This window comes from Brienomyrus brachyistius, chromosome 5 (assembly GCF_023856365.1).
Source record: "Brienomyrus brachyistius isolate T26 chromosome 5, BBRACH_0.4, whole genome shotgun sequence".
In the NCBI taxonomy this organism is placed as follows: domain Eukaryota; kingdom Metazoa; phylum Chordata; class Actinopteri; order Osteoglossiformes; family Mormyridae; genus Brienomyrus; species Brienomyrus brachyistius.
The window spans coordinates 18,327,970-18,349,624 of NC_064537.1; the positions used below are offsets into that span (position 1 = coordinate 18,327,970).

The following is a 21,655-nucleotide window of genomic DNA, read 5'->3' on the forward strand; positions in this document are numbered from 1 at the left end:
CATTAACTATCACAACCACAGAGTTCAAGAAGGCTCAGCAGTGATTTATACCCCATCCCGAGTTATTCCCTACCTTGTGCCGGTAGCTTCCGGAATAGGCTCTGCACCCCCGCGACCTTGCGTAGGATACGCGGGTACAGAAAATCCGAATTCACCTATTTTTATTTTTTTTGACTGAAATACTGTACATGGATAAAAACAAGTGAAACTGAAGCAAACAGAGACTGGCCTTTTCAGTTAAAACTGCCTTTACTGCAAAGTTGAATTGAAAATGATTTAATTGAAAATGAATTAAGTGGCATGTTAATTGAGCTGAAATGAAAGGTGACCAGATTGCCAGAGTTGCCAGTGGCGACAGAATGACTGCTGGGGTAATCAGGTAACAGACAATGTGCTCTAAATGGCAGCCTTCCACCATCTTTGCATTTCATTAAGCTTCCGAAGCAAAATTTTGATGAATATGAAAATTTGCGATCATCTGCACCACAGTAACTAATCAAGGATGCAGTTATGATGTTATTCTAACATTATATTGATAAATACATGATGGAATTGATCACTGCTCCGTTGTCCAGGTGCATTTTGTATTATTACCATACCAAGCAGCCTCACTCCAGTCCTTGACAGCTCATTAAGGATATTTATCCAGTAAAATGCACTTGCTGGTTATGTTCAGGAGAATATTCATTTCGATACTCATGTGAGGATTTGGAGCTGCTTTTCTACATGGTTCTGGGTACTGAAACGTTACACTGATTGATGGCCAGGCGCCATAAGGCTCTTGTGTCATTTTAATTTCTCTTGTTACGCTGGCTTATTTATCCTTTTTTTCATTTTGCCTCATCCACCACTTGTCCAGAACCCATTGATTATGTAAATAATCATAATCATTTTTCAATAATATCACCTAAAATATACAAAATATAGAATTAAATCTAAGATATAAAACTAAAAATCAAAATTGAATTTCCTCACACTTGTAGGGTTGGGGGTTTGACCACCCCCCATGTTTCCATAGGTTTCCTCCAAGTACTCTGGTTTCTTGCCAGCATCCAAAAACATGCAGCTGGGGGAACTGGTGTCTCCAATTTGCCCTTGTGTGGGGATGTGCCCTGTGATGAACTGCCTTGTGCCCTAAGCTGCCTGGAATATACTGTAGGCTATCCCTCAACCCCTAAGGGATGACGGAAGCCTCCTTCCTAATTGCTTTCATGCACTGGAGTAGCAGAGTATCTCTCTGTTCCAGGATGTGTTTGAGAAGCCGTCCCTCCCGGAATACAAGGTGGCGGCAGTGCAGAAATCCCGCTTCATCCTGCTGCATTATAGCGTCTCCAAGGCGCTGTGGGACTGGATGATCCTGCTGGCCACCTTCTATGTGGCCGTCACCGTGCCCTACAATGTGTGCTTCACCACGCCCGATGACCTAGAGACGGCATCACGCAGCACTATCGTCAGTGACATCGCCGTGGAGATGCTATTCATCCTCGGTGAGCCAACAGCAGCCTGTCGGCCTGGTGGCGTATTCCTGAAGACCCTTAAGTACTTCAGAAAAATAAGTAAACACTATACATTGACTGTACCTTCATAATGCCTTTATAATGCATTCATAGAACATTCATAAGTAGCAGGTAAGTATACCTTAACATCCTAACACTCCTTAATACAAGGGCATAACTTTGGTTTGAAGGTTGTTAGGGTTGAGGTTTCCACCCTTTTAAGGGGAGACATAATTATTGTGGGGGCTTTATTAGCCAAGTTTGATTATTGGAGGCGGCTGGGGGACACAATCCCCCCACCCCCCCCCCATCCCCCCCGTAATTTACACCCTTTTAGACCTCCGTATTTAGTCCGCGTTTCAGTTTGTTTCTCCAGTCCAGTTATTGCAACGTCATTGTCTTGTTCGGCTTGTTCTCAATTAAACTCTGTGTTTCCCGATTGCTTGAGTCCTGTCCCTGCTTCCCCGGTCCCGGCTTGGCAGATCGTGACAACCCCAGGCCACGCCCCAAAACTGCGCCAACACTAGACTATGCCATGCAGTCCATTGTTTATTTTTATTATTATTCTGTATTCCTTAATTTGTTCGTAAATCGCAAACTTTTAGGTTGTAACTATTGAGTAACGGTTTGTTGAACAATGGCTACCAAAATGATATAAAGTACAGTGTATTACCTGATACAGTATTTTCAATTAAAAAAACACTATCACCAACAAACGATGCTATCACAGCGAATGCTGAGACTGAAGCGTTACCCTTTGTTTCTGCTGAGAGACGCGCCACGTGACTCATTTCCCCGCGTACAAGTTATCTTAGGTCGTCGTTCACGGTTCGACTTCTGAGATTCATTTTTTTTTTAACTGGTCGGTTCAACTGTTTGAGAACTGAGGTACCACTGTATTTGTATGCAAATCCAATAAAACGTGGAATCACATTTGTATTGCGACTTCGGAGTCGGAGAGGGAAGCACTACGCAAACTAGAACGCAATTTGGTCTTAGGAAGTATCACTTCTTATATGCAAGAACATTGAACGACAGTGATGTCCGATTTGTGAAAGAATTGTTCGTTTGAACTGATTATTTTCAGTGAATCGCTTGAACTGGTGCTCTGATGAGTTGATCTACCTATCGAGACGTATTATCCAGCCTTTCTGCGCTTGTGCAGTTCCACCGTCTTGGGATTAGGGTTAGGTTTTAAGGGTTACTGTTTTAGGGTTTTTTGGGGGGTTAGGGTTATCGATTAGCACTATGGTAGCCTAACTGGACAAAGTAGCTCAACTGGACAGAAAACCGGCCGCCCTAGCTCTCAGTGATCGACAAGTTCAGCACATTCGGATGAAGCAGTTACTAGGCAATTCTCATAAGACTCGTAAGACCCATAGGAGATATTTATGATGCATTTATTAATGTATTACTATTATTTCATAGTTTAGATGTATATCATTACTTTATTGGCCACGGGTAATATTGTTTTAATTATTAAACTCATTTTGCTTGGCGCAAGTCATTAGGTTTTGTAGTGGCATTCCCCTAACTCTGTCTTTCCCATTGAATATGTGTATTTTAGTACATGGTTGTAGTGAATGCCAGGTTTTACAAAAATGCAACAGTCACATTGTAGCAGCACTACTCGTATAATAGTATAATATCTGTTATTAATGTATATTAAAGCTAAGGTAGACTGGGATGTTAGGGTGTACTTTCATACTGAATATCAATGTTCTATGGAGGCATTATGAAGGTGTAGTTAAAGTAAAGTGTTACCGAATAATGTCAAAATGTTTGAATGGGATCAAATATTGTTCATTGTGCAATGGGAGGCATGAGAGGAAGAACCAGAGGAATAAAGTGTCAGTAATGCATGACATTGTGAGTTGTGTATCTTCCAGATATTAAGATATCGACATCAGTGTTGTGTTTTTACAGCAGTGCTCCACATATGTTGAATTAATTTTGTGGAAATATACCTGTGACTGTGTTTAACCAGATGTCCGAAAGCTTTATAAGATTCTGCTGAATTTGTTGGTTTTACCATAGACATTGTTCTGAACTTTCGCACCACCTACGTGAGTCAGTCCGGCCAGGTGGTGTACGACGCCCGCTCCATCTGCATCCACTACGCTGCGACCTGGTTCTTCGTCGACCTAATTGCAGCTCTTCCGTTTGATCTCCTCTATGCATTCAACATCACCGTGGTAAGTAACCAGACCAACACAATTTGCAGGCACAAAAGCACGATGCCAAGGTTAAAATACTTCATATACATCATTTATTCAAAACATTGCACACTTCCTACTTATCTGCATTTTATTCCATTACTTGTCTAATCACAGTTGTTTTCGGTCTCGCAGGTAATATATACCTCACCTTCTCGCACATCCTTTCACACTTCCTTTAGTTTCTGCACGACTATTTATAAGGCAGACGAGAAGCACGACCATGCTACCTCCCCTTGTTTATGTGAAATATGGAAGCCTTCAACCATTTGCACCAGATGAAAAATAATCACCGTATTTTGAAGCAGCTTGTTTCAGACCCATTTTTTTCGGGATTAAAAACGCTTCCTACGGTGTCTGAACTATATCTTCTGCGAGTCCTCCAATCTTTTTATCTTTCGAAGGCCGGTTTCTTTGCTGTTTCATTTCTTTTCCTTGCAGAACGAACTCATTTCAAGACAATAAATGTATTACCTCTGGGGTAATATGTACGGCACAGCAAGCACTGAGCACCTTATGTTGATAACTGATAGTTCTGAGTTGCCTTGAAGCGTTTCCAGCCATCTTGCCCATGTGATCAACCCATAAGGCCTCCTTTTTCCTCACAGACTTCTTTGGTCCACCTGCTGAAGACGGTGCGTCTGCTTCGACTGCTACGGCTGCTCCAGAAACTAGACCGGTACTCCCAGTACAGCGCTATGGTGCTAACACTGCTCATGTCCATGTTCGCCCTTCTGGCTCACTGGATGGCCTGCATCTGGTACGTCATTGGTCGCAAGGAGATGGAGAGCAATGATCCCATCACCTGGGACATCGGTGAGTGGGTTTAATGACCACATTTGCTACCAGGGAAACGTCCAACATCTACCGAAAGCAACACTGTCAGGGGGATACTTCAGCTGTCTCAGTAGTGAGGTGTTTCACCTTTGACTAAGAAACTTGCTGTCCGTGTTCACTCTTCTACTTTTGCATCCCAGGGGTTATTGAGGCGCTAATTGCAATGACCTGCCAGGCAGCAGCATTGCTGTGCGATTAGAAATGAGCTGGTGGGGGCCTCATAACATCCCTCCATCAGGGACATCTTGATCAGGAGAATAATTAAAATGGGGTCTTTTCTCACATTAAGGAAGGCTAATTCTCCCCCACCACCTGGCTGGGAGGGGTCACCACGGCGACCTGCTGAGGCGCACTTTGTGTTAATTATCTGATGAGGGAAGACCCGGGGGCCGCATAGCCACACCCCCTCGGTGGCTATAGTCACCGGAAGCTGGTGGAGAAACAGACAGGAGGTTTGGGCGGCCACCTTGCTTTATTTTAAGCCGATTTGGGGAAGGACCGGCTGCTCTCAGCGCGGTGCATTTTTAACCAGCTTAGCGGGGAATGTGGATTCAGCTCAGCCAAGCAGTGCTGCCCATCTTAGGCGTTGTTGCATACGGCGGCCGAGAAAAACGCCGCGGCATCCCCCCCATCTGTGAAATGTTTACCCCCCCCCTCCCCCACCAGGTTGGCTGCATGAATTAGGGAAACGACTGGACACCCCCTACACCAACAGCACGCTGGGGGGCCCTTCCCCGCGGAGCGCCTACATCGCTGCGCTCTACTTCACCCTCAGCAGTCTCACCAGCGTGGGCTTCGGCAACGTCTGTGCCAACACGGACGCCGAGAAGATCTTCTCCGTCTGCACCATGCTTATCGGGGGTGAGCACCACGAGCATCTCCCTCATCAGCCGGGATTTCAGGAGGCCCTGACGAGAGCGAAGGAGCTCTCCGTAAACATCCAGAGCCGCGGGAACAAAAACATCCCCAAAACCTCACAGCTACAGCGCGGGATTCGGCGATCAACACACAAAGCCACGGTCTGCTTATGCTAATCTATAAATAAATGCTTTCGCTACGAAATACTTAAAAAGTTTAAAAATAACTCTTGTCACCCTCTGGGGTGCTCAAAAACGATCACACAGAGGAGAGCAACTTTGCAGTTTTTATTTTCCATTGCCAAGAACCCTGCCTGTTAGCATGCTTCTTTGGCTTCAGCTAATCCCTCGTTTTATTATCTCGACTTCAGCTCAGCAGACAGGGGCACCATAAAGGGGAGGATGGTTAGGAGGGTTCCAGGGGCCCCTGAGTGTCGGGAACCCTGTGCAATTCGGAACACAATTGGATTGGCCTGGGTTGGGGGCCCAAAATCTGTTGTGGCACCTCTGCAGCAAACTACTTTAAACAGAACTGACTTAGTTATGGAGTTACTACCTCATACTCAGATGGATACAGGCAGTGGGCAGGCTCCACTGTCACCATGCGACATAAGACCACCACTGCATCCAGGACGTCCTCTACACTGCAAGCAGTTCACGCCACTCATGTAGACGCTCCTTGTAATCCGCCTTATGTAGGACTGGTGGGGCTATCAGAGCGATCTGATCGGTTACCTTGTTGCTCTCCCCCCAGCCTTGATGCATGCAGTGGTGTTCGGAAATGTGACGGCTATCATCCAGCGCATGTACTCACGTCGCTCGCTCTACCACACGCGCATGAAGGACCTGAAGGACTTCATCCGCGTGCACCGGCTGCCCCAACAGCTCAAGCAGCGCATGCTGGAGTACTTCCAGACCACCTGGTCTGTCAACAACGGCATTGATGCTAACGAGGTGGGGGCCTTTTTCCACTAGGGGAAAAAAATCACCAGAAGTATAAATCTGCTCATGTAGGGTATATACTGTATAGTGTCCTCAATGTCCATTCATCAATGTATCTATCCATCTTCCTTAACCTCTTATCCAGCATCCAGTATAGAACAGTCCTTGCAAAAAAATCTTGAACTGTATTGACTTTACTATAGATTAAAATAACATTTAGTTAGCAATTTAATTTCTGAGATCATGTGTTACTAAAGCATAGCACAGTAAATCTGTGTGAGGTATAATTTTTATCTTGTAATTAAGAACATTATCATTTGCGTGAACATTCCTTTGGCTGCTGAATAATTCTGCCGACGTGTCATGTCAATTCGACTGAGAAGGCAACATTTACATGATTCATCAAGCACAGTTTCAGAACGAACGATAAATAAAAAAAACACATCTACTAAAGCTTCTCCAGTGACATCACATTCTCTGACTGCCACATGAACTGCTCTAAACTTTCACCAGGGTTGACATCACATTGTTAGACTCCTTCCTATTCTCCTTTATTGTTATACACTCTCCATATTTGACTTTTCTCATTACATGTTTTGTTTCCTAGTTAACAAAGGGAGTCGATCTCAGTTCATTGTGTACCTTCCACATTTATTTTTGAACCATTCTCCTGGCATAATTGCTTGAACTTGCAATAATTAAATATCCTACTTTACAGCAACTGGGTAGGTCTCTGAACAGCTGCAATCTGCAGAAGTCTTTTATGATAAACGCGGCGCTATTTGGTTGTTTAATGAAGAATCTCGATGGTGCCTCCTCTGTACGTGCGGCGTGTCGAGGGCGGAGCCTGACACTCTCCTACTGAAGCCGCTACAGTCTGGACCGTTGCCCCCCACCTCCTCCTTATCTCCTGCAGCTTCTGCATGACTTCCCGGACGAGCTGCGCGCCGACATCGCCATGCACCTGAACAAGGACATCCTGCAGCTGCCCGTATTCGAGAGCGCCAGCCGTGGGTGCCTGCGCTCTCTCTCACTGCATATCAAGACCTCCTTCTGCGCCCCTGGGGAGTACCTCATCCGCCACGGTGACGCCCTGCATGCCAACTACTTCGTCTGCTCGGGCTCCCTGGAGGTGCTGAAGGACGGCATGGTGTTAGCCATCCTGGGTCAGTGTTAGCACCTGGCTGCCCCCATCTTCACCCTGTTTATGTATCTTCTGTACGTGGTTGGCATCAAATAACGCCCATGAATTAGTTTAGAAGGATGCTGTTATACCCCATACGTGGTGCTGCTATGCTGTCGTATGAGGAATATGTAAATAGAATCACTTCAGATGTTGATTAAGTGTTTTTATATCTGGATCTACTCAAGAACATTTTACATTGTATCCTTAATGTTTCTTTTTAAATGCTGACCTGTTGAAAAGATGTAATTAATTGGTCTTAAAGCATCTTTAGAAGGTAACACTTTACTTGATGGGGCACAAATATTAAGTAATAACTTATTTACTACTGAAGTACAAATTATGAACAAGTCATGAACAAATATAGCTGTTACTTGAGGTAAAAGATGCATCACGATTCATTTATGATGAACAAACATGAGATCAGTATTTAACTTCCCTTCAGTTTTTGTTCCTTCAGTAACTCCTTCAGTAGTTCACAAAGGTTTACAGAATTAACAGAGTAACAAATATAGTAACTGTTTGAGATAAAACATGCATCACAATTCATTAATGATGAATTAACATGAGATCAGTATGTAATCAAGACTTAGTTTGTAGTTAATTAATCCATAAGTAATAGTATAATACTATATTATTTGTGTCCCATCAGGTAAAGTGTTACCCTTTCAGGAAAGTTTGAATTACCCATGACCCAGTGGGTTGGCGATGCTGTATAATGATCTTGTGCTGTTTTAGGGAAGGGGGATCTCATAGGGGCAGACCTTCCAGGGCAGGAGCAGGTGATCAAGACCAATGCTGACGTGAAGGCCTTGACGTACTGCGACCTCCAGCACATCAGCGTGAGGGCACTGAGAGAGGTGCTGGAGCTGTATCCGGAATACGCCGTCCGCTTTGCAGACGACATTCACCAGAGCCTCACCTACAACCTGAGGGCAGGCAGCGAGGCGGAGGTAAGGCTGCCACAGAAAGTCACCCATGCGCATGAGCCTATAAGGTGAAGGAGGTACATGAATAATCGGCAGGAATCCATCAGCATGAAAACAGCAGGGGCCCCATTTCATCAGCAAGCACAAATACATGGAATCTCATATTCGGAAATTTCTGATATACCTTTAACGTGCACCCAGCCGAATATCCATCCATCCATTTTCCAAACCGCTTATCCTACTGGGTCGCGGGGGGTCCGGAGCCTATCCCGGAAGCAATGGGCACGAGGCAGGGAACAACCCAGGATGGGGGGCCAGCCCATCGCAGGGCACACTCACACACCATTCACTCTCACATGCACACCTACGGGCAATTTAGCAAGTCCAATTAGCCTCAGCATGTTTTTGGACTGTGGGGGGAAACCGGAGTATCTGGAGGAAACCCCACGACGACATGGGGAGAACATGCAAACTCCTCACACATGTGACCCAGGCGGAGACTCAAACCTGGGTCCCAGAGGTGTGAGGCAACAGTGCTAACCACTGCACCACCATGCCACCCACCGGATATCCAGTACTGTGCAGAAGTGTTTGGTAGTCAATGAAAAAGTTTGAAGCTATTTATTTGGGTAGCAAAATTGCTCAGAGAAAAAAATCCAATTTAACCTTACAACATATGCAAATTAACAGTAACACAACACTAAAGCTAACAAGAATTTCTTCTGTTCTCCAAAAAGATACTGATATCTTCCTGAATGTCTAGTAGAACACTGCTTTGGTTCCCAAATCTCTCCTCAGAAGCACCTCAGCCATTCCATCTATTTGTTATTTTTTATCACCGGCTCACTTAATTGGTTAAATTAAATGAGATATTCATTACCAAAATGAGGCGCGCTAGTGGCCGAGGCACATGATACATGGCTGTATTGGATGGTTGTTGAAAATCCTGGGGTCACTTTAGGACAGGTGTCTAATGCGTGACTGCACTTGTGTTCTTGCATACGCATTTTATGTCATCTTCTATTACCACTTCCAATTCTAAGAACAGAAGCTTTCATCTGTAATGCACCATAAATACCTTCGTAATGCAGTAGAGAAGCCTCCTTAATACTTCTACTGGCCATTGTAATGCATTATGAAGGTATCTATAGTGCATTATTAATGACTTCATTGGAGCTTATGAAGTATGAACGCTATAACGCCTTATATCTGTCAATGGATGATCCTGTAATGCTTTATTAATTCTTATACCAACCAATATAACGCATTATGATGGTATCTGTAACATTATAGATGATAATATCAAGTAAATTGTTATTGTCGAACTCCAAACCCAGTATTTATTGGAACTTACATTTGTATTTTCCATCAACATGATTAAGTTTCTTGTGGAGGACTGCGGTCCTTTCTGGTTCTCAGTCCTTGCTGACTCCATAGTGCACCATGATTTACTAACCCAGTGCTTCTCAGAACAGTCCTTGGGGAGCCCCAGACGGTCCATGTTTTTGCTCTCTCCTAACTCCCTGACAGCTGGCAGGGAGCAAAAACGTGAACCGTCTGGGGCTCCCCGAGGACTGCTGTGAGAAACACAGTACTAACCTGTCTGTACAAATAAAATATCAAGTACTATTTTGTTATATCTGTTATAACAATTTGCATTAAGGGAATTAAAGTTCATAAGGCCTGGCAGTTGGACAACATTGGTCAACAATAGGGCTACAAAATGTCATCCCGCCACCAACCAATTTAAAGGTCTTCTTTGTCTTAGTGAAGGAAATGCAAATCGCCCCCCAAAAAACTTGGTATTTAGTTTTGGGTTATCAGCACTAATGTTCTGAGCTCCTCGCCGTTGCCATCTGCTAACAGTGTGGTCTGGCGATGGGCCAGGCACACAGCAGAAAGATGACAAAATGAAGAACGGCCAGTCGAGATAGAGCGCCGCTCTCTCTCTCTCTGCATCCATGCTGCGACTATTAAAAATGTATCCAGAGAGCAAAGAAGTGCAAGAAAATGCACAAGACTCACTTTCTCCAGTGTCGTCCTGTGCCTGCATTAGCCTAAATAAAACGTAACCGAGAACGGCAATTACAGGGATGACACACCGTTGTCTTCCTGGTGTTTTCATTTCGGTGTCCTTGTCTGTGTATGTTGCGCCCCGTTCGACTGAGACATGACTCCCACCTTCAGTTAGAACCCTGGCTTTGTGGTTTGATAATTCCAGGCAATAATTAATTCACCCCCAACTTAAGCTTGGTCCTCTGTTCTCTTAAATCCCCTCCTCTCGGCGTATAAAGACAAACATTTACGGATAGACGGTGCAGTAGGCTATATCAGTCACTTCTTGAAGGACGCTGCCTCGCATTTCTCTGCTAGTAAATTCCAACCTGTTCACTTTTTAGGGTTTGACCAGGTTTTCACGGTCACCGAGGGTCCCGCACGTAAGTCACGCGACGACTTATTCTCTCTCCAGTCTTGGAGTTTACTTTGTAAAACATCACCTCAAAGAAATATGGCAGGTTGTGAATATTGTTCCCATTTGCAAAATTCTAGGACGACGGGAATCACCTATATATTGCCTGTTAAACCATAAAATTCGGAAATTTAAAAAGCTACCTGTAGCTTTAAATTCTGTACGTAGCAATGCCTGACCTTATATTCCATGGTGCTACTTTTGATGTCCACATAGCCACTGAACTGTTTCATATAAAATCACTAATAAAAAATAAACTGGTGTTTCACCATAAAAAATCCAATTACTGGTTGCGTACACAGGGGTCCTCGGGGCTCACAGTGGACTGATGTACGGGGACTGTCTGTAATGTGCTTTCACTGTCCTTGCTGCTCTGCAGCGGCTGGACCACAGCGGCCACCCGGAGCACAAGCTGCCCTCCGCAGGGGGACACGCCGACCGGCACGAAGACCACTTCCATCTCTCCCCGGGCTCTAAGTCACGCCGGAACCTCATGCTACCCTCCTTGGGCAGTCCAGTCCGCCGCACCTCACTGGGCAGCCTGCTGGGCGACGAACTCCGCCAGTTTAACGCCCTGCGCCGATGCCGCTCCCCAGCCCGGGGCTGTCGGGCCCGCAGCCCTTCCCCCAGCCATCAGTCCAGGGCGGAGCACCACCGGCCCCCCCAGACCCCCTCGCGAGGCTCTGTGCACGACGCTGGCAACAGTCACAAGCCCTCCAAGCTGCCGATACCCTCACTGAACTGTTTTGGCCCTCCTGACCTCAGCCCCAGGTACCTGCCACGCTAAATCCCTGAAGACTGTACTAGAGGCCGCTGGTTCGTTAGGGGCAGAGGCGGCGGTACCTCCCCTATTTTTGAGATTAAATTGTGAAACAAGTCACTTTGAAATACCTCATAACTATAATTTTATTGTCACTTAACCACATATTGTCTCTCTTCTTTCGAATGATTCACTATTGTAATATTGTGAAATGTATTATCTTCTTACCGCCTCAGTTTTTTTGCCACCAGTCGACACTGCAGCGTATAGTGATGAGCAAATATCTTACATAATGCTGCTCATTTCTCCAGCACGATAATAATATAATTTACAGTCTAATGCAAAATCCGACAGTAAGTACAGCGTCTGCATCTGGGAAGTTAGATCTGCGTCTTACAGTGTCTTACAGTGTCTTCAGAAGGTATTTACACAAGCAAGTCCACTTTATTCCTAAAAGGAGGGATTTCAAAAAGGGAAAAATATCCTAGCCAGAGAATATGTAGGTTATTATTGTTTTTTTTTTAAACACCGAGGAGGGAAATGGCATCTGAGGTCTGCTATCAAAACCCAGACAGGTTAACGGCTCCCCAAGGACAGGAAAGAAACACTGAGTTCTTCTCAGGTAACAGGGGTGTCCAGAGCGACTTATCTCTGTGCTGTAACTCTACCCTCATTTTATAAATGGAACGGGCCAGGCTCACACTGGTGAGCACACACAAAGGCAATGGGCTCAGCACCCTCAGGCAGGTCACAAACTGTCATGTCCTCTGCATCTGAGCCCCCCCCGGCAGAACTACCCCTGCCGCCAGCCGCTTTCTCATCTGGCCTTCCGCAGCTAATTAAGGATATGCAATTTCCATGCCCCCTGCGCAGAGTCGTGGACGGCATCGAAGACAACGGGCGGACGTTTCACTTCAACGTGGAGAGGAACGGCGCCAGAGCCGGCGGTAATCGACCTCCAGGTGAATGCCTGAGCCCTGCAGCTATTCCACCCCAGGTCGCCTTTGATTATTCATCACGCAGCAAAAAGTGCTGTGACCAGGAGATAAAGTGACATGTGCGGAGGTCGAAAAAACCCAAGTTTTGAGCTACAGCCTTTCAATGAGCCATGACACCAAATGTAAACAATCAATATGGCTGACCGTCTTAAGATGATTTTATAATAAACTATTATTATTGAATAAAATTATTTCATTTAATAAGTTTATGAATTGTAAACTGAGAATAGTATACAAAATAGTAAGCATGACAACCCAGAAAAGCTGATTAATTTAAAATCCCACATTCAGTTCTTGTTTGTACAGAGAAGTTTTTGTAAGCTATAAATTATAGCTAGCAATGGATTGCTAAAGCTACCCATATAAGTAAATAGTTAATTTGGACATTAATCTACGTACATAATTGTTTTTGACTTATTTATAGCACTTACATTGCAATGTATGTACAGGAGAAATCACTCCTTGTGGCCTCCAGTTGATTACTTATCATTCACTTGCCCCTGTGAGGGTGCCATGTTGTCTGACATCACAGCACCTTCTTCTTGTTGAATTCGGGGTGCGTGAAATTGGCCCGAGTTTCCCAGTCAGAGCTTGGGCATCCGTCTGCCGTTCCATGGTACTTTTTCAAGTAGGAGGCCGGACATTTTCAAGTTCCGAGTTATCTGGAACGCAGCGATAGTGTAGTGCATTCTGGGTGAGGAATACTTGAAGCTTCATGTCCCATCTAACTGCTATAGATAGAGATATGAAATGCCTGAAACTAATGGACTTCCTGAAGCTTCCCTAAAGCACATCAGCCAATAATGTGCACTGATCTCCCCCCCCCCCCACCCCCGTCTTTCTCAACAGACAGCAGCCAGGTAACCACCACTCTGCTTTTGGAGACTGAGGAGGTGAGGCAGAGCGTGTGTCAGCTGAACAAAGAGGTATGTGGGGGCACGGGGGTCTCCTAAAACAGGGATCTCCAACTTCATATACCGTTAGAGGTACCTCTGCACGGAAAATAATCCGGGGAGCTGAGAATATGTCAACTGAGGGGACTGGGGGGGGCGGGGGGGTAATGATAAAGACTGTCGACCTGAGGGAGGTGGCGACAGTAAACATTATCCAATTTCACAACCAAAACACATTCAAAGTATCTACAGTTTATAGTGATTTAGTACGATACTAAACAATTAACGGCCAAAGAAAGGTAATGGAATAATTCTGAAAGCTGAAAAAAGCAAAATTCTGAATTTTTGTTCACTGCTTATTACTTCAGATTTTGATCAGTAATTGATATGAGAACAACTTGGATTATAATTAATCAGTTCATGTAATACATTGATTAAAAGGGGAATTCTTGAAGTCTTTATTGAATGACAGATTTTTGAATGATCAAGTTCTGCTGTGGCCCTGGGAGTTTGTGTTTGATGGGAATGAGGAACTGTCCAGTATACAGGATTCTCCTGCAATACACCTGAAACTCAGCGGGAACGCTGACACAGAGATACTTAAAAAAAAACCTCCTTCCAGTCTCATTTTCCTCTCTCCTTTTCTCTGTCTCTTCCTTTCTTTCTTCCCATCTCTGGGGCTTTGTGTAGCTAAAAGCAGGCTGCTCCTGACATAGTTTCAGATCGACAGGTGTAACAGGGAATAGAGGCAGCGGATGGACAGTATAGGGCATCTGGGAAGCAGATCGTGGTATTACTCCATAAAATAGGAAGAAGACGGCTGGGTTACTGGAGAAATAAGAAAAGCTCTGTGGATGTCACACAGTCTTATTCAATGTATTTTTATAGAGAAAGTTCAGCAGAACAGCAATACGTACAACATGATATACTTCAATGCATAAACAACAGCAGCCTCGTCGTCTTTCATGCACCCCCATGAAACATGGGAACGTTTCTCATGACTGAAACAGTGTCGCGCTATATTCCTTATTGGTATTTGGAGGCTATCATTCCCCAGACAGTAGTGAATCTATCACAGTCAGTTAGAACGGATCTTTCCCCTCATGCATTCTAAGCAGATAATCAATCTACCCAATTCTCAATGTTCATGTTCCGCTAACAGGCCAAGGTCTTCTTGTTTTCATGTACCGCACTGAGTCTTTCTTTTTTTCCCCTGTTGTAGATGAGTCTCCTGAACCAGGAAGTGGCCCAGCTGACCAAGGAGCTCCACCACATGATGCACTTTCTGCAGGCCCACGTAGCCGTGCAGCACTACACCTCATCCCTTTCCACCTACCCCTATGGGGTGCATGTGGTCTCCAAGCCCTCCACCAGCAGCAGCACGGCCTACAATGTGGCGGCCGGCCTACACCTGCATCACGAGCCGCTGAGCCACCACGCCGGGGGGGTGTGGAGCTTCGGTGGGGCCCACGGGAACACCAGCCAGGCCAGGGGGGCGGCGACGTGCCAGCCGGCCGAGACGGAGAACTGCCACTTGGTAGATCACTTCCATCATACGCCCAGCCCCAGGTCCTCCTGCCTACAAACACCGTGCTTTACCTCGTCTCCACAATCAGCGTATGGAGCTAGCATTCCTGTCAACCTTCGTCATTCCCATCCCAGCCTGGGCCACCAGCTACCAGCCAGCTATGAACACGCGTTCTCCACATCTACCATACCCACCTCCGCCCATTCTGCCATGACAGACCACAGCAGGTACCCACACCTTCACGTGTCCACGAAACCCCTGTTGCATCCAGTTGGCTCTAAGCAAAGCGACCTTGCAGCCAGTTCTGCCCCTCTTCACACCCTGGACACATGCAGGCTCCTGGAAGTTCATCTCCCTGCCAACTCACCCCACTCGGGTCCTGCTTCTGTTCACAGACAGCCGTCGGTCACCTCTCTGGATTCAGGGCCATCCAGACTGGACATCAGTGACTCTGACCATCCTTTGGGTGACTCTGCTGGTGTGGAGCACATCAGTCTGGAGTGTCTGCTGAGTGAGCAGAGCTCGCTCGGGAGGAGGGACAGCGAGACCCCGAAGTCTCGCCGTTCCAGTGTCGGTATTCAGACATCAGACACTGAGCCCTTCTGGACTATAGACATGGCTGACTAGCAGGATTGGGATAGAGCTTACTGTTGAGGCCTGAGCTCCATTTGCACACTTGGAGTTTACATACTTGTTATTGTCTGAGGTGGATTTTGGGGCATTTAAAAACAAACTACATTCTGCTTTTTTCTGATATAGGTGTTTGAGATTTGCTTGGTATTCAGGTGGCTCACAATCATGCAAGTTGCATCTCCTCTATGCAAAAGCTCATTATTTCCTCCACACAATTACATTCTTGTGTGCATCTCCGAGTACTCTGTTTCTGATCTGAAGTTCAAAGTCCGCTGTGCTATTTTTACAGTTCACTTACACCATATGACACTAATAAACATGCACATTTAATGTTTTAATTATCTTCAGGTTAAATCAAGGGGAAATTAAGCTTTTTTGTTAAGCTTTTCCAAAAAGATTTTTCTATCATGTAGTATCTAATGTAGTGAATTATTATGATCTACTCCATTTTAGTAGCAATCTTTGGTGCAACAAGGTACTTCATGACAAAACGGAATCAATGGCCGCGCAGTTCCTGAAGAGCCGATGGGCTTGTTTCGGTGGAGAGGGGTACGACAAACATACAGCTACCTGCATCCGGGTACCTCAGCTCCCCATCAACCTTTTATTCACCTTTTGACATAGTTGCATCACAAAAATGCTGTTTTTCAGTATTATCTTACCATCTCGAATGGTAAATATCCTCAGATTTTGTTTTTCCTAAGGAAAAGGCATCCAAATGAAATGTGTTAACATTACGGACTTTAAATGTTCTTGTAAGAGTGTTCAGTGGACGGTTGCTACCATCGACACACTCACTAAATCAGTACTAAATGACACTTGAAGCTTCGTATTTTTTTTCCAAGTAGCTGACGAATAATAACAAACCACATGCCTTGTTAAAAAATTTTATACATATCGAATGTTTTTAATTTATGAGAAAGGATGCAATACTTGACGGGTTTTTGAGTTTTGTATTGGGTTCAGGGGACCCTCGAAATGAAGATTTCTTGGTTTCAGTCCTGCCTTTCGTAGCTGGTACCATTAACGCATAATACCAACATTTAGATCAGACATCTGCGGACACCATAAACAAAGGGACAGCTTTTGAGCGCAACTCCACTATGAGCTGTGGTCGCTTTCCTCCAGCTGTGCCCGACCCTCATTGATCCTAATGCTAGACCCACGGTGTCACACAGTTGATTGCCAATGTAATGCACACCCCAGTCTGTTTCCCCCACAATGACAGCCTCCTAGCGTGATCAGTTAACCATTTCCATCATGCGTCCGCCTTTGCCCGAAAACATATCTGTACAAATTCTACTACTACCACAAGAAAACTCATCCCCATCCTGTGCCCAGGTATCCTTCTCAGTGAGATTTGGTGGATTACATATCCTGTCTGATACTTGCAAATGAATTTAAAGTCAGATCAATGGAGGCCGTGATATTTAAGGACGTCCTTGGGAATTAAAGAAAAATTGCATGCGAGCATGTCAACATGACCGATGCGGACCAGAGTACAGCTCAGGCAGCTGCTGAATCTCCGGTACTTTAGGGCTTGCTGAGTTCCTTCTTAATTCAACTGGCTTTGTTACTTGCATGATTGGTTTAGGAGATGTCTGCTCGTGCACAGATTCAGTAAAACCTCAGCCATAAGCCGACAGTGGTCACAGCCTCATCAAAACATTTAAAATCTAAAATGAGACACATTTCGGTTTGAAGTACAAACCGATTACATATTAGGCAGAGATACGGGAAACCGTAGTTGTGTAAAACATGCTTCTGTAGTTTCGCAAAACTATAAACAATTTTCATCTCAACATTTGCCTGTAATGAAGAAATCACACAAACAAGGATGTATAAGGTCTGTATAAAAATATGGAGATGTAGTAAAGGATGCTGTCTATTATGCACGACATTGATGCAGCACTTCAAATAAGTGTCATGAACGGCCCTCAGTAAAAAACTGCCTTGCTAAGAGGCCTCAGATGGGCATGTCCCAAGTTATGTACTCCTAGAGGTACACAAGCTTTATGCAGATTAAAATTTGTCTAAATGGGAATGCATTCTACAGTATATTTGCACTAATTTCTGCTATTGCTATTTTTATCATGGATATTATTACGGTACTGTAATAATAAAACAAACACAATATCATTATTATATTATACTTTATTTTCATGTAGTATTGCAAGCAACCAGCATGGGTTTAAATAATAATGCTTGCATTTTCTAAAAAAAAGCACAATAAGGGGAACATTACAATCACAAAAGTAATGCAAAATGGCAGTGAGGATACCAGCCCTGCGACGTTCATATGATGTTGGCTGATACAAAGAGCCTCATTTCAATAAAATTTTTAATATATCATATTAATCTGTTTTGGAAAATCCCTGTATACGTTTATTTGCAGTGCACACCAAACAGGAATAAAACAGAAGCATCTCATAGAGTAATATAAATAAGGAATGATATTTTTCAAGTTATAGAATGTGACCAAAAAGTTCCACAAAGGACAATGAAGACTTACTGGGATTATATATTAACAATTCTTACAGCATACAGTATATGCCAAAAGAACATTGTTTGTGTTTAGAAGCCATGAAACGTGTATTTTAGCTTATGTATCTGACTCCACCCATTTTGATTTTATCTGCAGGAATGAGCCAAACAAACAGTCAATATATTTGGTTGCAAATTATTCATGCAAACGTATTAACATATGTGCACTACGTGATTGGATGTGGTTTGCATCTAAAATCTTGTTATTCTTTTATGAATTATTGCTCTGTTGAAGAGCTTCCATCTAGGATGCACCATGAAGCCATGTCAGCATCCAGCCCGGCAGAGTCCGGCCTCCTGCCAGCTCACACTCGCGTGAGGTGACATGCACTGCAGTACACTTGCTGTTTTAATTTCCTCTGGGATATGGGGACATGGCGACTTTACAACATGCCTAGTGAAGTTAACAGTAAAATATCCCTGGTTGCTTTGCCTAGAAAAGCTGGTAGAGGGAAACTCATGGTAAGGTCCTGTGCAACTGTTATGTAAATGTCACAAACGCTTAGAATGTACTTCGTCTCCAACCTAAAGAAATGTGCATTACTGGTTGTACGAGAGAGCAAATACTCCTTAAACGACACACCAATGAATATATATCTTTGAATATTACCCGTTACTCATTTAACCAAAATTGTAGCGTTTCCTTCTCTAGAATACATATTGAATGCTGTTTTTCAATGTTATGATTTCTCCATAATAAAAAGGTAGAGTACCCAACTATCCAACATGAATTCAGTTCAGTTCGCATGAAAAAAAATATACAACTGAATGTTCGTTACTGCTCGTTTATTTTTTAAATTAATTTAGATATTGAGCATGCAGAATGACCAGCTGTAATGTTAAAAATTATAACAAATAAAAAACAATCTACTTTGCTACTACATGCTGAGCCATCATTTACTTTTCATGTATAGTCACGCATATTGTTTTATTTAAATATCGGCTTCAGGAGTAGTTTGTGTCTTTTGGTTTTTCATTCTGTCGGTGCAAAAACATCACTAAGAAACTGTCACTTTTTTTCTTTGGTAGCGTGCAGTTGCGTATCTCTTACTGTCAAGTCGATACCTCTGGGAATCAGCATCTCTTGGTGCATCCAATTCTTCCACGGCCTGCAGCGTCTGTCAGTATCCTCATTAGTTTCTGAGAAAAGAAGAAAATAACGCATCTTCAAAGAGGCTGCAGACTGAGAATGTTGGATGGGGTGCATGATGCACTCATAGTGTGTGCAATACTAACCACCCTCAACTCAGGTCACCGCTTGAAATGATTCTCTGTGCCCTTATGAAGAGGTCACCATGAAAATTGAATTTTGACAGGTAATGCACGTGGGGGCACCATGGAAACACGACCACAGCGCTGCACTAGTGCGAAAAAACCCACAGTACTGGAGGTCAAACTCTGCAAGTGATTTACATTTACACTGCAGCTGTCATATATGTTTACTGCAGGCAAAGTTTGTGAAAAAACCCCCACAATGGGGATAAAGACTAGGCTGCAAGTGTATAAAAAATAATGCCTGCAAGTATGTCAAATTTAATTGCTCAGAAGCAGAGCATGGGAAGAAATTAACATCTGCTCCCTGTAATTTACACTAACAAGCCCCAGCTGTCTCCGCAGCTTTGAAAAAGTTCCTCCATCATCTTCTCTTCTCCCTATAAATAAGACTCTTTTAGTCCTTTGTAGGTGCATTTTCCAGAAAGTGAGTCTATATTGAGTGAAGCATGAGGTGTTTGCATTTGTGTCAGTGCTTCTCCTCAGTCCTCGTTCAGTTTCATAATTTTGAAAACAATCTTCTGCAACATCATTGTCTTAAAAGGATGAGATTGTTTGGGTCACAGGCAGATCTTTAAAAGACTAACTGCTCATATCAGCACTGAAAGGGCAATTGGAGTCAAGCTGAGGTCAAAAACTAGGCAAAAGCAATCTGAACCTATGATGGATAATAAGTCATTTAAAAAGCTGCAATATCATGAAAAGTAGAAATTGAAAGGTAATGTGTTTTCATCTCACAAGACATGATGATGGATCATGAGAAGAACAGATGTGTGATATGGCAGGAAATCACATGAGTGTAGGTATCTGTGCCTGAGAAAGCATTTCACTCCCATTCTCAACTATATATATATATATAAACCATTCTTAACTATATAACGCTGAGCAGCTTCGGAACGTCGCCCGTTTTATCTCACAGCATGATGCTACTTAGTTTAAGGGTTTCTCAGGGGAACCATGTAATCACACACATTTACGTAAACATGCTGAATCGTTCGTCTGGGCAACGGTGCACAGCCGCACACGCCGTCAGGCATGTTAAGGCACTAAAAAGTTGTACTAGCCTGCGTTTTGAGAAAGTGGGTTCAGTGGATGAAATTCTAAGGAACTGCCTTAATCAGCAGAATGACTATGCCGCCTATACTGTATGTCACCTGCAGCCGCATTGCCTGCCTGCCTCAGGTGTTCCCTCTGGAGAGTGCAATTACAGGCGAGAGATAACTCTCACCATCCATTCCTGGAGTGTCCTGAGGGGGCGTAGGCTGCAATAAAGACAAATGACTGTGCCTGCAGTCCTGAAGACTGGTCACTTTTGACTGGGAGCAGAGCCCTGGTGCAGGTGAGAGGCTGTCTTCTGAAACACCTTGGTCTGCTCCCTCAATGCTGCATCTATTTCTGTCTGTGCCACTTCTGCCTTTCTATTCCTGCTTAAGCTCCTTAAAGCGCCCTTTAGCATCTTTTCTTTGGTGCACCTGGAGTCCATTCCAGGGAAAAAAAAACAGGACACGAGGCATAGGGTATCTTGGAAGGGATGCCAGCTCAGCACACACTTGCGTATGTAATCCTGCACTATCGGTAATTTAGAGACGGAGATTCACAAAGCTCCATGTTTTTAGACCTCAGTGTTTATACACCATTTTCCAGGAACCGGAAAATACCAGTAACAGGTGACAGATAGGATGGAAAATCCTCTGTAGCTCTCCAGGACCGGAGTTGGAGAGTCCATGGAATAGTTACATTCATATCTGTTTTTTTTTAGTTGCAAGGATAAGAAACTGTTTCATATTGGTTGAAAATGACAGAACCTATCGTTGAACCTTTTACATACAAAAATTGTGTTTACACTCCATGACCTGTGCTGAAAATATTACAACTTGCAATTACCCTGTTCAGAACTATTTAAATGGCCTGTCTGTGACTGAATACGTAGTGAAAACTGATGACTTTTTTGGTTTTTCCTCCATGTTATATTTAGTAAGGGTTGTCCTTTGTGTTCTTCGAGTGTACGGGCCTACATATTGCACGGATTGCATTGAAAGGACTGCCAACCGTTCATTCTTTATTGCAGGACGTTATTAAATGGTTATTTAGCACATT

The 21,655-nt window shown here is 44.0% G+C and overlaps 1 protein-coding gene across 3 annotated transcripts in view; it reads left to right on the forward strand.

The window, feature by feature from the left end:
• The window catches only part of LOC125742622 (potassium voltage-gated channel subfamily H member 4-like), a 50,509-nt gene extending 31,342 nt beyond the window's left edge, over positions 1 to 19,167 (forward strand). For 2 of the 3 annotated variants that reach the window (XM_049014800.1, XM_049014801.1), the window contains exons 5-16: positions 1,247 to 1,487; positions 3,534 to 3,691; positions 4,321 to 4,528; positions 5,216 to 5,410; positions 6,161 to 6,360; positions 7,265 to 7,514; positions 8,270 to 8,484; positions 10,860 to 10,898; positions 11,310 to 11,701; positions 12,564 to 12,652; positions 13,538 to 13,614; positions 14,804 to 19,167. In XM_049014800.1, coding sequence (XP_048870757.1) covers positions 1,247 to 1,487; positions 3,534 to 3,691; positions 4,321 to 4,528; positions 5,216 to 5,410; positions 6,161 to 6,360; positions 7,265 to 7,514; positions 8,270 to 8,484; positions 10,860 to 10,898; positions 11,310 to 11,701; positions 12,564 to 12,652; positions 13,538 to 13,614; positions 14,804 to 15,736 — 2,997 coding nt within the window. In that variant the 3' untranslated portion in view covers positions 15,737 to 19,167. The remainder of the gene's footprint in view (positions 1 to 1,246; positions 1,488 to 3,533; positions 3,692 to 4,320; positions 4,529 to 5,215; positions 5,411 to 6,160; positions 6,361 to 7,264; positions 7,515 to 8,269; positions 8,485 to 10,859; positions 10,899 to 11,309; positions 11,702 to 12,563; positions 12,653 to 13,537; positions 13,615 to 14,803) is intronic. The other variant, XM_049014802.1, reaches the window with a different exon arrangement.
• The last annotated feature ends 2,488 nt before the right edge of the window (positions 19,168 to 21,655 follow it).